The sequence below is a fragment of the Paraphaeosphaeria sporulosa genome (assembly GCF_001642045.1).
Source record: "Paraphaeosphaeria sporulosa strain AP3s5-JAC2a unplaced genomic scaffold CC84scaffold_8, whole genome shotgun sequence".
Taxonomy (NCBI): domain Eukaryota; kingdom Fungi; phylum Ascomycota; class Dothideomycetes; order Pleosporales; family Didymosphaeriaceae; genus Paraphaeosphaeria; species Paraphaeosphaeria sporulosa.
The window spans coordinates 1431210-1446931 of record NW_017253367.1 but is presented as its reverse complement, the minus strand read 5'-3'; the positions used below and the strand labels follow the sequence as shown (position 1 = coordinate 1446931).

The following is a 15722-nucleotide window of genomic DNA, read 5'->3' as shown; positions in this document are numbered from 1 at the left end:
CCCACACCTCGCCCGCAATGGACACACACAGCCCCATACCGACGACCGCAACCTCGCATCCCGACGACCCAATTCCCTGTGAGCCACGCAACGTCCCTGAGCTCACCCTGAAGCCCTCGAGCCCGCAACAACACATCGAGCACACGTCGCCGCAGTCGCTCGGCGAGTCCATGATATGGAGCAACACCAGCAGCGACGACTCCGAGGCGCCATTGACGCCCAACACTGAGCCGGAGCGCCAGATGGACGAGATCGTCGACAAGTTGCAGGAGTTGCCCGCCGCGACCGTCAATTTCAACGAACAGCCGCGCCCTCGCCGCGCCTCCACCACCCTCATCTCAGAGAACCCCTCCGATATTCGGAGAATACTAGGCGATGGCGAGACTGCCACCCAGCTCATCAGCCAATGTTGTGGAGGCGGGTGCTGCTTGCTCAAGACATTGGCACCCGATACCGCGTCACCCAACTTCCTGCCCGTCGTCATACCGGACAACAAGGCCTTCAGAAGCTTGAATCTGAAATTGGGACCCCTGGCACTCGACAGCGAGCTCACAGATACGACGCCGCTGCCTCCGGTCAACATGTCTTTTGATAAGCTGCCCACGGCAGAGACCAAGCATGTTTCCAGAGTCCACAAAGAACCTCCCACATACATGAAGCCGCACCCGCCCTACGACGTGTACTCGGCGCCTCTCTACCACGCCCGCGAATTGACCAAGCCTGGTGCCGAGAAGAGAACCTTCCACTTCGACATCGACGTCACAGATTACCCGGATGAGGGCGGTGTCGAGTTTAAGGTCGGAGGGGCCATTGGTGTCTGCCCGCCAAACTCGCAGGATATCGTCGATGAACTTTTTGACGTGCTCTGCATTCCAAAATTTGCTCGCGACAAGCCAGTCACTCTCAAGACGTATACTGGTCGCTGGCCTACCATCTGGGGAGATGAGAAAGCACGCGAGCTTGTCACCACGCGTCGAGAGCTACTCACCTGGTGTGTAGACTTGCAATCGTTCCCTCCCACCAAGCACCTGCTCCGGCTCATGGCCGAACATGCTGATGCGCCAAACGAGAAGAAGATCCTGATGTACCTGAGTTCGGCACAGGGACAGGCCGCCTTCTGCGATCTCCGCACGACATCTCACCTCACCATTGCTCAGCTTCTCAGCGCCTTCCCATCTTCCAAGCCTCCTCTACCCGCGTTGCTCTCAAACCTCAATCAGCTCATGCCACGTTTCTACTCGCTTTCGAACGACCCTCACGTTTCCGCCGCTCGTCCCGGCCTACCAGGAAACCGCCGCCTTATCGAGGTGGCCGTCACTATCCACGAATCCCCCGACTGGCACGCTGAAAATGGTACTCGGACGGGTGTGGGCAGTGGCTTCATGGAACGCCTAGCTCTTCAGTTCATCAAGGCAGAGAAAGAGGGAATCGACCCAGGCGTTCTTGATCTCCGCGTACCCATGTTCCGTGGACTCATGTCCAACCCGCTCTCACGCCAGTTTGGTGGAGACGGCCCAATGGTGCTCATTGGTGCTGGTGTGGGCATGGCTCCCTTCCGTGGATTCATCCTCAACAGATTGAAGAATGCCAACTGCGCAAACAAAATTTGGCTCATTCAAGGCGTCCGCGACTCCATGGTAGACGAGCTTTACTCTGGCGAACTCGGCGACCACGAGCGCGAAATCAAGAAGGTTGTCCAGAGCCGCAAGGTCAAGGTCGGGGCAAGCGACGCCAAGTACGTCCAAGACGAGGTGCGTCTTCAGGCCGACATTGTCTGGTTTGTTGTCAACGCCCTCGACGGTCGTATCTTTGTATGCGGAAGCAGCAAGGGTATGGGCGAGGGTGTGGAGCAGGCTCTCGTGGATGTGGCCATGCAAAAGGGTAATCTCAGTGAAGCCGAGGCTCATGAGTTCTGGAACAAGAAGAAGGAAGACGGTCAATACATCGCGGTAAGTCCCCCTTACTGGCTCGTGAGAACCTTACTGACAATTTATAGGAAACTTGGTAAAATTGACTGACTCAACTATCGACGCACGCCGCAACGATCGTTGGAACTGTAAATACTGTATTACAATGCACTGTCGCGCCTCGCCCGCGCCGATACCTCATACGCGTAATCATTTTGGGCATTTTTGGAGTTTTGGAGAAAGAAAAGTAGACTAGAAAGCTCAAGCTACCTGCCGTATTTCTTGATATATACGTTCGTTGGGCTGGGTGGAACCTGCTTCTCTGGACTATCGATTTGCATGTAATCCATGGCATGGCGTTTTAGGTTGGCATGGCGGAGGTGTTCTTGGTTTTGATTTTGGGCGGATTTCGTGTAGCGTCTGCTGGTACAATGAAGACCAATCGAATCATGCTGCAGCAATTTGGCTGAGTGCTGTCATACTGGGACTTTGGATGTTCATCGGAATAGAGCGCATGCCTCCGGGATGACAGGGGCACGAGGGTCCACCTGCCATCTTTCGATAATTTCCACTTGACTGTCTCCATTCGCGCTCCCCGACTTGACATCTAATCACAACTGAGAGGCTTCCACGTGCTAGCTGAGTAAAAAAGAAAATCTATGTTCCCAACCTGCCGCGTCGCTATGGACTTCAGCACCTCAAACTAAAACGACGCGACACGTTAATCAATCAAGATAGCTGTTCGCAGACGTGACCCCGCCGAGAGCAAGCCAAAGAATATGGAGAAATGTGGTTACCTACTAGGTCTGTGTCCGCAGAGGCTTTTAATCGACCCGCTTGTGTAACCGCCCGGCAGTGTGGCGGCTCACGGGAATGTAAATGGAAGTCGGCGAGGCGGGCAACTAGACAGGGGCACCCAAGATGAACTGTTTCGGACACCACGAGAGATCGAGATGCGCCATCAAATAAGCAGACCCATCGCCGTCGGATTTGACGTTCGGATACTATCTCAACAAGTTTCTTGCTTCTCTGACTCGTCGAAGGCTTGCTTCTTCGAAGCTTCCTGAGGGTTGCGACCACAAAGTCAGTCAGCTACTTTCATCACCAACTAGGTTATCCTTGCGACATATACTAATCAACGAGATCAGCTCTCCCTATCTCCTAACATTCGCACAACCGCCACGCTGCCAAGATCGACGTACCAATCCCCCATCCTGTGTGACATTCCCCCAAGGCTTCCGGTCGTTACAGTCGGTGGCGGGCACCCCGTGTATCCGTGATCATGGCCCTGAGCCGCTGGCATGAAACATCCTCTGAGGATAGTCCTCCCGCATGTTAAAGCTGAGCGCATAGCCACCCGCATGCGCGTACGGTGATCTTAACAGACATTCTTCTTTTTGCATGGCATCTTAGCGCATCGACCGTTACAAGGTCTACTGTACACGGCACCATGACTCGCTCAGCGATACTATCACCAGCGTTGCTTCTCGGAGCAAAGGCATTCGCGGCATACGACAAGTTCCACTACACCACCGAGGCTTCAAATTGGCCTTGTCCGGGAATGTCATGGAGTTGCATCGCGCCGTCGATATGCGCTCACGATGGTCTGACCGATCTGTACAACTGCTGCGATACGGATGCGGAGGATGCAGTCTGTTGGAACAACGCGACACCGTGTGAGGGAGAGGAGGAAAAGACGCCGGCTTCAAATCAGATTGGGTGCTCGAGCGGCGCGAATGCTTTCTGCTGCTTGAAGGGAAGGTAGAATCTTGTACAACACCATCGGAAATGTTCAGCGCTAATCAACCCAACAGAGAAGAATGTACACAACGGTTTAGTGAGTGATTTGAAGAACATGGCTTCATTAATGTGTATCGCGAACAAGAAACTAACCTACTTTCAGATCAAATCAACGTATGCTGGGAAATAGCAGACGATCCATTCCGCAATGTCAGCCAGGCGAAAATGAACGCAACTTTCTCGTCACTAAGCTCTGCGAGTCCATCAGCAAGCAAACTTGCCGTTACCGACATTGCCATCCTTACCGCGACCTCTACATCAATTGCATCAACAATTACTTCAACTTCCACGCGCAAATCACGAGCCCTGTCCGCAGCAACAGACGTCTCCACATCGTCCCTCCTGGCAAACGCGCTCAACACCGCGAGCGCAGAACCCGAAGAACCCAACCCCAAGACCGGCGCCTCAGGAGGCACGATAGGCGGCGCCGTCGTCGGTGCAGTAGCCGGTATGGCGCTCATCGGCGGCGGGTTCTTCTTCCTCTTCCGCCGGGGGCGAGAATCGGACTCAGCACCGAAAGGCAGCGAGCTGGACTGTCACGGCTCGGCGAATCCTTACCTTGTGAACCAAACGCAAATGCAGTCGGTGCCACAGGAAAAGTACGCGCATGAGGTTGCGGCGCAGGCGGATTCAGAGTATCCGCCGCAGGAACTGTCGGCGACTAGTCGGCCAGCTGAGATGGATGGGAGTGGGATTCAGCCGAAGGTGCCGCATTCTTTTGCATAGAGGCGACATTGAGAGAGACGATGTGTTCTACAAGAGTACTAAAGATTACCTTCAAAGGCCTCGGGGTCATATGTTACGCAGCTAGACTAGGTACTGTCAGATGGATTTCCAGTGTCTCTAGGGCCAGCATTACACGGGGTATATAAGAGGCTGGTACTATGAGGTCTCTTCCGAAATCTCTCCAAGAGTCGTGACATTTCAAGACGCCCTTGTCAATGGAAGCATGGCAACGCTAACCCGTAGAGGCAAAAGACACGCGTGAAATCGGTTCATGCGCTTCATTACAAACCGCCAAGTTCACAGATATACATCAGACTCGATTCATAAATTCTCAGAAGACACTGCTTTCCCCTTCCAAACCCTTCTCATCGACATCCGCAATGCAATCCATCAAAACCCCCCTCTTGGAAATCCATTACCTTTCCCTCGGCCCACCGACCGGCTGGCCCGTCATTCTCTCCCACGGCTTCCCCTACTCCCCCCACGCCTACGCCAATGTCGCACCTCTCCTTCAAAAAGCCGGTGCCCGCGTCATCATCCCCTACACACGCGGCTACGGCCCGACGCGTTTCCTCTACCAAAGCACCATGCGCAGCGGCCAGCAAGCCGCCCTCGCAACCGATATCGTCGCGCTCATGGACGCCCTTGGTATTTCAAAGGCCATTCTTGCAGGGTTTGATTGGGGCGGACTCGCGTCCTGCGCGGCTGCTGCGTTGTTTCCTGAGCGCGTGGCGGGGCTGGTGAGCTACGCGGGGTACGACGTCGCGGACGTAGAGGCGCAGAAGCATGCTGTTGCGCCGGCTTTGGAGCGCGTGATGTGGTACCAGCACTTGTTCCAGAGCGAGCGGGGGAGAGAGTGCCTTTCCAAGGACAGACGTGCGCTGTGCAGGCTATTATGGGAGGAGTGGTCGCCGAACTGGGGCAGCGTTGACGAGGCGTTTGAGCACAGTGCGGAAGCGTTCGACAACGAGGACTGGGTTGATGTGGTGATACATTGCTATCGTTTTCACTTGGGGAAGGAGGGTGGGGATCCGGCAATGGACGAGCTGGAGGAGAAGCTGGCGAGGAAGCCGAAGATTGATGTGCCGACTATTACGTTGGATGGATTGGAGGATCCTTTGAAACCTGAGGGGTCGGCTAATCATGCGCAGTTCTTCACGGGAAGGCATGAGCGGTGGGAGGTGCGTTGTGGGCATGCGTTTCCTCTTGAGGCTCCGGAGGAGTTTGCGTCTGCCATCATCAAGGTACATGAGTGGTCTGAGAGTGATCAGTAACGGGATATCGTTGAGCAAACACACAATCTGTGGTCGAGTTGCCATCTCAAACATCTGAGATGCCCAGTGGATCATTGTTATCGTCTGTGGCATTCAGAGTACATGGCGGGGGTTCTCTCCGCGGTGTATGGTGAGCACATAGCATAGATCTGCGACAGTTGAGGGAGTTTTCAAGAGTCTTTATTTAGTTCTACTCGTTTTGATTGTTAGTGCGTACACCGAGGTTTGGGGGTAGATGATTGCAAGCCTAGAAAGTGTTGCCACGCGCTGTCTTAGTCTCGAGTGACAACTCACCTTGCCTGAAGCATATCTAGCTTCTAGGTAGTGTGACACAGTTTGTGGAACCCAGCCTTCTTACATTCTGTCGCGAAGCACGGTGTGTACCGGATCAACTTGATGATGGTAACCTGTACGTTCTTATATAGACACACAGCAGCTTCCGTCTTGAGACCCAAAAACGTAGATCCAACGCAGAGACACTACCACAGTCAATCAAGCAGTGGTGCGGTGCATCGGAGCCGATGCAAAAAGCAATAACCTGCAATATATATGTCAAAGTAGCTTATTCTTTCACATACGACCATAGGACACTGAAAACTAGGCTTCCCGTCCGCTCAGCCATATATAAGCAGTGTACCGGCGGATCAGTAGTTAAGTCGGTGACGATTAGCGAATCCCCGCTGTTGTATGTTTTTGTTTTTAGTGGTAGAGTGTGTGGAGTGGGTCTCGGAGCTTAGCGAGGGATGCTGGATATGATTTCTTCCCCACTCCCTCTAGCAACACTTTCAATATGGGCCCTTAACGTGGTATGATTCTACAACAATGCTTCTGGTGGTCAATGGGTGAGATCTCAGGAAGTCTTTTCCAGATTCCGCAAAGATACAGCAAGATTACCGTAATCGGCCGGTAATACATAGATGTTACCTATAGCAAAATATAACAAAGCTACCTTCCCCTTTACGTATTGTTATGCATATGGCTTGTATTCTTGTATGAGCTAACGCTGAGCTGTCAAAGTTGATGCCTGTACTCCGGGCAAAAGTGTTGCAGAATTGCCATCTTTTGATCTGCCCCCTCAGTACACTGAAGGTACGCAATCTAACATTCAGCCACTCTACCTGTCGCCCACAGCATGGTTCTGCCCGAGGCTTCTCATTTCTCTAGCTTTTTCCTCGCTTGTCGACAAATCTCCTGTGTCGCATCCATCTTGACCTTCGCTTTCTCTCCCTGGGCGACCAAGTCTTCTAGAGCCTGAACATCCTGCTGCACCACCTTGCCCCCGTGGTGAAAAGCATTGAATTCATGATACGCCAATGGCGATGCCCCTTTGGCCGGGAACTCAATCATCTTCGCCGTCACCCAAGATCCAAGGAACCATGATAGTATCCATCCAGTCCATCCAAAACGTGGCAAAGACAGGATCTCTTTCTGTGCGCGAATCAATAGCGTCCATGACTCGCCACTCCTTGGCAAGCGTGACCACTCAGGCCAGCCCTCAATGTGCCAGACAACCAGCTGCACCATGGCAATCATGACTATATCGCCGACAATGGCAGGCTGTCGTTGAATCTTCAGGCGGCCATTCTGGTTGTACACAGCTTCGATCTTCTTCGTGAGCTCTCCATTCTTGTTGACAACAGCCAGCCCCCCGTCTGCGCCAAGATGAGAATACAGCATATCCGCCTGCGCAACTAAATCTCGGTTTGCAGTTGGCGGGATGGATATCATTGGTGTAGGCTGATGTGCAAGCATACTGAAGGCAAGCACCAACCGTTCTTTTGATATGCCCATCGTGCTGGCGTAGTGCTGCTCAATATCAGCGCCAACGGCATCGTAGATAACAAAAGTCTTAGGGGCATTTCGGATCAGATCTCCGACGCTCTTCAGCGTTGCAACGCCGCCTTCGGATTGCGCGGTGTGCCCGTCGAGTGTGTCAAACACGCAGTAGAATTCCTCGCCTGCAACGTCCGTAGTACTTTCGATGACACGATAGTTCTCGAAGGTGTGAAGCTTGTCTGTCTTGTAGTCGTAGAGGCGTTTGGGTGGCGCAAAGGCTGCAGAGCGACCTGGGCGGACGAGGTAGGTTATCTCTGCACCCGTGGAAAAGTGGAACCCTTGAGAAAGGCCCACGGCGCCACAACCAACGATGAGGACCTTTGGGGTAGGCATGGTACTGGGTATCTGATTCAGTAGGCTTCGTTATGTAGTTGTCCTGCGCATTCAATTAGTTATATCAGGGGGACGCAGTTGTTGTGCAACTGGTCCGGGCGATGCGAAGTTCGTGCAGTTTTATGGCCGATGCGAAGTTCGTCCGATGACACGGCAAATGCATCAGATGATCTTTGCCCGATTGGTCTAGTCGCTCTCTCAGGTATCGAAGCCTCAGTCGATGTGAAAGTTTTTGCTGACAATTAACTCGAAGCTAGGCTACAGCGAGCTCAATGTTCCGTCTCATGTGTCGCTTCCGACGCGTACTTGGGGGTTCTTGACCCACTGTTCTGGCGGCGAGTAGCGACGTCGGGGAACAAGCGATGGTTGTGCATCCTCTTCTCGACGTAAGATCAAGATCAACAAAAGTGCTATATCCGAATACCATGTATTTGCTCTCATCTAGCCCTCCGTTGTCACAGCCACAACGTCTAAAATCGGCAGATGGCCTAGTTTGAAACAAGAGACACTGGCTAGCATCAAAAGGTGGCATCAATGCGTGTCTTTCCACCCGGGGCTGGTTTACAATGATTATTGGAAGTCGCTGGGTATCGGTGAGGAGAATTTCCACGACGATAGGTAGTGTCCCCAATGCCTGATGTGGTAATAGTCTGCTGATGCGTGCAGACCAACTCACCGGCTCATTCGCGGTCTAGACTGCGTGTAAAGAAGCTGCATTTTGACATGAACGGACTGTGTGGTGCTCGTGGTATGCAGAGCAAATGGTGATGGGGGAGTTTAGAAGCGTCTCGATGAGGACTTTTACTTTCTGAGGCGGACGGTTGCGGGATTGAATGAAAGGAACTTGGCGTGAGTGCTGTAAGGCGTGTGGGTATCAAGGACGTCTGCGAGGGAAGTGACGGTGCGGATTATTTTGCTGATCCTGCCGTTGGTATTGCGAGTAGTACTTCGGATGCATGTGGTTTGATGAATGAATCGAATTTATTTGCCACTTGCTACCCAAATACCCCGAGTGAATGACCATATTGCAGTATGCTGCACCAGCGACCTCGTATTCCCTGATTTTCTACGCTCGAAGAAGTCTACCGGGTGTTGTTGCTCTACCGCTACTCTGTTGAACTGGAAGAAGCAGGACCCTCGCTGAAGCACGCCCCTGGGGGTGGGAAGCAGGATCTCTCATACAGCCGAACACTTGAGTCTGGAACAAGATCACCATTCCCGCTAACTGGCCTGTTGTAAAGATAGCAACTACTACCCTGCATGACGAAATATTGGCATGGTTCTGAGTTGAAGCAGAGCTGTTTGCAACCATCCAGAGTTGTGCCTTGAGTCATGAGATAAGTGGCAGCTGCGTTTGCATTTCTTGGGAATCCTGGGTAGTTGCATGTGCCGGAAGGCTGAAAGTCGGGAGCGGGAGTGCAGGTTGGGGATGCCACAGGTGTGGAGGAGACAACTGACGGAATGTCCGAGCTAGCAGACGACGACACTACAGGGGTCGAGCTGGAATCGACAGAAGAAGATGGCACAGCGGAAGATGCAACATCCGATGACACTAGTGTAGGTGACGGGACCACGATGCTAGAGCTTACAGCGGGTGTCGAAACTACGCTGGTGCTTGAAGAATCGGAAGAGGCGACCACAGACGAAATGATAGACGACGAGGCAGCTGGAGTTGAGACAATAGCAGATGAGCTGGCAGGCGAAGAGGCAGCTGGAGTCGAAACAACCGAGGACCTGATGGGAGAAGATACTGGTTGACCATCACAGTGACCAAACTGGGACTGGCATCCGGTTCTGCAGTAATCTTTGGAGGAACCGCAATATCCGTATTGACTGCAGCAGTTTCCAAACGATGAACCGCGGCAAGTCTGACCCTTAGGCGAAGCGTTGTTCTTAGTGCCACATCGAGCGTTGTGGGAGACAGGTATGGCTGAAGATGGGGAGGCCACGGGGGCTGACGAGACGACGACTGGTGTAGAGGATTGAGCGGGTTGATATCCATCGCATTTTCCAAATAATGGGTTGCATCCTTTGCCGCAGTAATTTTTGCTAGAACCACAGTAACCATGTTGACTAATTCCTTGTCAGCATCTGACCGATATCAAACTTGATGATGAAGCCTACCTGCAGCAGTTACCGAAAGAAGATCCAAGGCAGGTAGTGCCGCCATTCTGACCACACGAGCCGTTCTTGGAGACCTTGGGGCCTACAGGCTTGTTGCCGCCAGAAGAATTGCACGTTCCCCAGCCAGACTGGCAGCCATCACCGCAGTAGTCTTTGCTGGACCCACACCAACCAGCTTTTGAGCAACAGTTGCCGAATGAGCTGCCCTTACAGGTGAGGCCAAAGTTAGCACCACAACGGGCAGTATGGCTGACACTTCTTTGAGGTGCAGCATGTGCTACTTGGACAGCAGCCAAGGCCGCGAGGGCCCAGGTAGCAATACTAGGCATAGTGAATCGAACAAATATTAAAAGTTAACGGCTGCTTGAGTATGTATGACACAAACAAATAAACGTCTGTGGAGCTCGCTTCAACAACAAGGGCCTGAGGACCGTCTGAAGAGGGAGAGACATGATCTTATACCAAGATCTGAATCACCCGAAGAAGTTAATCCAAGGGGCGAGGACGCGAAGGTACGATAGAATTTTTTCCCTCCAAGTCAATTACAGTAATTGAGCTGATCCAGTGTCCCTAGGCTAGGCGAGGCCGAACAACATAGCATCCGCGCTGGCTACCGAGTGCCAGAGCTGTCTTAGCTGCCCTAAAATCAGCCACAGGCGGGCAGGCTTAGGCTAAAGTGGGCATACGGTAGTAGAGCAAGGGCAGACGATACAGACAAACGAAGCGAGAAGAGTAAAGTGTGGAAATAACAATGGAACTAGGACACAACCGCACATGGCTCGCGTGGCGCTAGCGCAAAGCTAACCTCACATTACTCTAGAACTCCTGGGTGCAAGGCTTTAGCGTGGTGATGTGAATCATCTTCATTGTCTGCTTGGGATGCGGATTATCGACCCCTATAATGTTTATACCTAACGTTCTCTGCATCGATAGCGCTTCGCGACCACGTCTTTGGTGGCTGATCAACCGTGGTCTTGTTCAACTTTGCACTTACATGATGACTAGCTTTTACGACCGACAAGTTGAGCGTAGGAGCATTGACCGACATGTAGAGTCAAGGGCAACTATCATTCCTATTCTTGGGATCAGATCGCTTGCGTGCATCGTGAGTGTCAGGGGTAAGCGGCGCTAGTGGCATCTAGACGGCGCGGCAAGCCAAATCCAGCCAGATGATGAGTGGACGACAATCAGTCCTGCTATAAGCTTTTAGGCGTTCACCTTGGATTCTCAAACTGCGGTGGACATTTACCACATATTTGCTGTGTTTTATGGACTTCAGCATACTGTGAAAGCCAGCTACGTTATTGCGAAGCTTCAGTAATGCTTCTCGAGCTGAAATACCTGAGTGTTTCGTCACCAAGGCGTGTCGTTGATGCGGAGCTATTGAAAGTAAATGCGTTGTACAAACGCCTTCCAACCCGTTCTAGACGTCACACCCATGCACAACACCACGGCCAAGATACGCAGACATTATGGAGCTCACCGGGAATGGATGAAGTCAAAATGTCTGCGTTCGCGCCCGTATGTATCCTGTAAGAGATTACCCCATCTTCGCTACCCACATCGTTCTGTCTTTACGCTTGCCCGGCCTGTTGCCGTCACCACAGTTCTTCTATGGCAGCTCTGTATCTTCCCAAATACGAGGTGCCTTACGTTGCAAGAAACTCGCGATACTATGACTCGAGTCTTCCAGTTCACCCTGCTTGCATTGGTGATGATAGCCTTGCAAGAAGCGATCTGAGGAATCAACGCCAGTGGTATTCAGGTGGATAATCCATGTCTTTGCATCATCAGGCTGGGAGCTAACTCTCAAACAATCTCGATGATACCTTCCATCTGGTAGCGATTTCAGAGAGTCGTTGGGCTGTAACTCTTCTGCTTGTTGGAAGAAGGCATCGTTGAGGGCCAGCTTTTTCGTATGATGCTATCATTCAATCACTTAGGCCTTGTCACGTTCAGGATGCGCTCATGGAGAGACGATTCCGTGCTTACCAACTGTGGGTCGTACCAATCATACCTGAACGCGCCGACCCTAACGTATTGTCCACGCTGAGAGGTTCGGTATAGAATAATGTCAAAGATTTCGACTGAAGGATAATTGTAGAGTCCTAGGGGCATCAGGTAAAAGGTCCCATCCGACAATTGGACCCGATCTCCAGGGGCTAGTACACCACATCTCATCATCTTGAAACTCTCGATTTCGAGCGAGCAGAACTCCCAATAGAGATCCGTTTGGTCCCCAAGATACATGTGCTCAATACTCTCGCTGTGAGTCGGAATATCCAACCTGCGAATCTGCGGAGGCCATACTACCTGACACAAGGAGCGGCGCAACCGTAGATGTCCGAAGGCAATCTTTTCGAGGATTTCGCCATTTTGGGCGTCACCGAGACTACGATATCATGGGTAAGCGCCTTATTATTGTCATGTCAACATTTCAGCCAAAAACTGACCGGCGCGCCCCTAGATGCCCATGACCAGGGTGGCGCTATGTAAGTACCAGCTCCCGTGACTTCTTGACTGGTCCAATACAAGCAGTATGGTAGATCCGGACGCCAACAGCCCGCGTTGTAGTCTTCAGCATGGAATCCGCCTTTTGCGCAGAAGTAGCGAGCTATCGAAGATATCGCAGGTAGTTGATCTGCTGGAAAGCTCAACCGAAGCACGGAGTAATGCTCCACTGAATATACCCAGCGCTTGAACGCCTCATCCCGAACAAGTTCACCATTTCAAATTTGTTGAAATTGTCAAGATGTGGGTCCCTATCCCAAACGCGATCAACAGACTCTTCCGAAGCAGCCTGACTGAAACACTCCCAGTAGACCTGGTCTCGAGCGAAGGAAATTACTCGTGGTGATAACATGCGTTCTTGAGAAACCCAGTCGCTTTTATTGAGCGGAGCTATTGAACGGCCGCTTCCTAACGGCCCGTCAGTGAAGCAACGACATGAACAGTGGCACCCTGATTTTTAGAGAGTGAATACTCTTTGCCAGGCCTTAAAGGTTTTCGCTTGTAGTCTGCTGCTGTGTTTCCGCTAGTTGCTGAGATATTGAGCGTACTGTTCTTGTATATCTGATCCATCAAAGAATTTTCGCTAGCCTTCTCAGAATCATCGTCCTGATGTATACAGATGGTGTCAATTCAAAGATAACGAAACCCGAGATGCCGTGTTACTTCGATCACGTCTCTAAAGGTTTTCGATCCACGCATACTCAAGAGCGATGAGGGAAAACCTTTGATGAACAGTGGGAGGGTGTCGTTGGAGAGACGCATAGTAGGGACTGAGACTCATCGATGACTCAGTGACAAATACTGCGTATCCAATGGTAACCCCGAAGAAGAGCACAGGATAATATCAGGCAACGTTTTTGAGAGTTGGAGTATGTCATTGCCAAGACGAGGCAACCTGGACACCAAGCCTATGATCATCAGGTCGGATGTATGTGAACTTCACCTCGCTTCGTTTGTGCTGCGATACTCTGCGATTGTTTCTGCACTCCATCCAAAAACAGAGCGCAGAGATGGCAGTCGGAAGCCAGCACTGAGCACTCCCATGTTGCGAAAGGCCCGTAACCCATGTTCGGTAATTTGTTAGGTGGTGACCCATGTTTTAGCCACGCACTCATATTGCGAATACTTCGTCGAATACTTGGTCACATTCGCTGCAGGGGGCTTGTGCGGCTATTGAGACGAATGATTGCTGGTCCTTCCGCTCGCGAACGCGAAATGCATGGTGTCAGGAACTCAAAGTTAACGGTCCGAACATATGGCAGGAGAAAACAAGATGTACAGCTCGTGTGGGACGGGATGGGCTCTGCGGGCTCTGCCCCTCCTTCCTACTTTCCGCTCAGGCAACCATCATCCACACAATCTACGTAATTGCTGCCTGGCTCGCCAGCAGTAGTTCAGATTACACTCCTTGAATCAAACGACCGCATCATTTCACAACGTCAATATTAGAAATGTATTCCATAAGTCGTACAGTGCGGGTTCTAATGCTATGGTACCATGCACAGTCCAAGTCCCATGCTGCACACATGGCCGACTTCACAAAGCATACCTAAAATGCGTCGCCTCCTTATCCGTCTTGTCCTCAAAACCCTCCACAATGGCCCTCTCATCCTCTCCCTGTCCATACTTCCGATCCCTACTCTTATTTTCCCACGCCATCCAGCCCCCCAAGAATCCCGCTACAACCACCATCCCGCAATAGCAAGCGATAAGTCCGGTCAGCGCAGAGTAATACCTTGGCGCCTCTCTCGCAAAGAATATATTCGCTCCCGCAATATTTCCGGCCGCGTAAAACACGAACCATAGCCCGTTGGCGGTGCTGCGCTTCGTATGCCCAGATATGTTTGTAGTAAGGAGATTCCAGGATAAGATGACCGGACCGCCGATCAGGTACTGGAGCCATGTACAGCCAACGAGCGTCCAGCGTTGAGAGAGCGACGTGAGGCGGATGCCAATGAGACCGCCAAGCGGTGGGAGACAAATCAGTGCGAGGAGCAGGCAGCGCGTGTTCTTGAAGTAGGACGCTGCAACGCCGCATAGCGGGACTAGGAAGAACTCGAAAGCGCCGGTGGGCAGTTGCAGGAGCGTGGCATTGATGCCGGAGAACCCATATCCTTTGATCAACGAGGAGGCGAAGTTGGAAACCCCGCCATTAACAACGCCGCATCCAAGCGCTATGAGACTGAGACAGTGGACCTTGATGTCAAGAGCTGCCTCGAGAGCTTGTCGCGGCTGGAACTGCTTGGTTTTGACGCCGATCATGTTGGAGGCAATGCGGTCGATGGCAACGATACGCTGCTTGTGGGTGAGGAACTTTGCGGATGAAGGCGAGTCCGGCATCACCCAGAGGAAAACCCAGCTCCATACGAAGTTGATGAGTCCGATGACGAGAAAGATGAGTTGCCATGTCTTCAGACTGGTACCGTGCGCATGGCCAAGGCCGTAGCCCAACAGTGCGCCCACCATCGTGGCCATGCCGTTGAACGCTAGGAAAACGCACATCCTTAAGGGCTGTTCTTCGCGGGTGTAGAACATTGAAACGATGTTCATTATAGCCGGACTGATGCTCGCTTCAAACATGCCGAGCAGGAATCGTAGGGCCAGCATTCCAGCATAGTTCTTCGCCGCAACGTGACAGAGCAGGAGAAGCGACCATACGAGAATCATAGATCCCGTATATTTAGAGACGGGGAGACGTTGAATCAAGTAATTTGCTGGCAATGCCCAAAAGAGATAGCCAAAGTTGAAGATGGCAGCTACCCAGCTGTAGCGTTGACCTTGGAGTCCAAGATCCGGAATGAGGGTGTATGCTGAAGCATAGTTCAAGCTGAGCTTGTCCAAGAACTGGATCATGTACGTGAAGCATATCTGACCCTCATCAGAATGCAATGGAATATCTTTTCGACGGATCGCTAACTCACCATCGGCATGATAACCCAATCAATCTTCCTCAACACAACTTTCCTTTCCGAATCTAGCTCTTCTCTCGAATACTGCTGCACTTCAAGGTACAACTCTGCGCCAATATCTCGCATCTGCTTCTCGGCAGCGAGCTGGCCTTCGTCCACGCTTGGGGCCGCATCGATGCCGTGATCTTGATGTGATTTCTTGCTCATCTCGTAATAGTGGTTATGGGATCGGAGCGATGTGCTGGTTGCGCCCTGCGGAGCAGGGGTCGATGAGGGGTACTTGTGGTACACCACGCTCTGAG

General features: G+C 52.0%; 7 protein-coding genes across 7 annotated transcripts; 3 read left to right on the top strand and 4 right to left on the bottom strand.

The window, feature by feature from the left end:
- Positions 1-17: 17 nt before the first annotated feature.
- On the top strand, positions 18-2008 carry CC84DRAFT_1178604 (uncharacterized protein; the record flags this gene model as incomplete). Its single annotated transcript, XM_018180359.1, has 2 exons — positions 18-1949; positions 1997-2008. The coding sequence occupies 2 exons, from the start codon at positions 18-20 to the stop codon at positions 2006-2008; spliced, it is 1944 nt and encodes a 647-aa protein (XP_018033435.1).
- An 895-nt stretch (positions 2009-2903) lies between these two features.
- On the top strand, positions 2904-4623 carry CC84DRAFT_954045 (uncharacterized protein). The gene is made up of 4 exons (XM_018187948.1): positions 2904-2990; positions 3056-3668; positions 3722-3744; positions 3811-4623. Exons 2-4 carry the CDS (start codon positions 3358-3360, stop codon positions 4431-4433), a joined length of 957 nt encoding a protein of 318 aa, XP_018033434.1. The 5' UTR covers positions 2904-2990; positions 3056-3357; the 3' UTR covers positions 4434-4623.
- Positions 4624-4813: 190 nt separating this feature from the next.
- On the top strand, positions 4814-5707 carry CC84DRAFT_1219979 (putative hydrolase or acyltransferase of alpha/beta superfamily; the record flags this gene model as incomplete). The annotated part of the gene is made up of 1 exon (XM_018183123.1): positions 4814-5707. The coding sequence occupies one exon, from the start codon at positions 4814-4816 to the stop codon at positions 5705-5707; it is 894 nt and encodes a 297-aa protein (XP_018033433.1).
- Positions 5708-6614: 907 nt separating this feature from the next.
- Positions 6615-8134, bottom strand: CC84DRAFT_1166833 (ketopantoate reductase ApbA/PanE domain-containing protein). The gene has a single exon (XM_018179062.1). The coding sequence runs from the start codon at positions 7874-7876 to the stop codon at positions 6860-6862; it is 1017 nt and encodes a 338-aa protein (XP_018033432.1). The 5' UTR covers positions 7877-8134; the 3' UTR covers positions 6615-6859.
- Positions 8135-8863: 729 nt separating this feature from the next.
- Positions 8864-10415, bottom strand: CC84DRAFT_1151376 (uncharacterized protein). Its single transcript, XM_018176744.1, has 2 exons — positions 10001-10415; positions 8864-9949 (listed from the first exon to the last, which is right to left on the bottom strand). The coding sequence occupies exons 1-2, from the start codon at positions 10327-10329 to the stop codon at positions 8983-8985; spliced, it is 1296 nt and encodes a 431-aa protein (XP_018033431.1). The 5' UTR covers positions 10330-10415; the 3' UTR covers positions 8864-8982.
- Positions 10416-12272: 1857 nt separating this feature from the next.
- CC84DRAFT_1251106 (uncharacterized protein) lies at positions 12273-12899 on the bottom strand. Its single transcript, XM_018184321.1, has one exon. It carries the CDS (start codon positions 12861-12863, stop codon positions 12654-12656), a length of 210 nt encoding a protein of 69 aa, XP_018033430.1. The 5' UTR covers positions 12864-12899; the 3' UTR covers positions 12273-12653.
- A 1148-nt stretch (positions 12900-14047) lies between these two features.
- On the bottom strand, positions 14048-15627 carry CC84DRAFT_1151374 (MFS general substrate transporter; the record flags this gene model as incomplete). Its single annotated transcript, XM_018176743.1, has 2 exons — positions 14048-15379; positions 15433-15627. 2 exons carry the CDS (start codon positions 15625-15627, stop codon positions 14048-14050), a joined length of 1527 nt encoding a protein of 508 aa, XP_018033429.1.
- Positions 15628-15722: the final 95 nt, after the last annotated feature.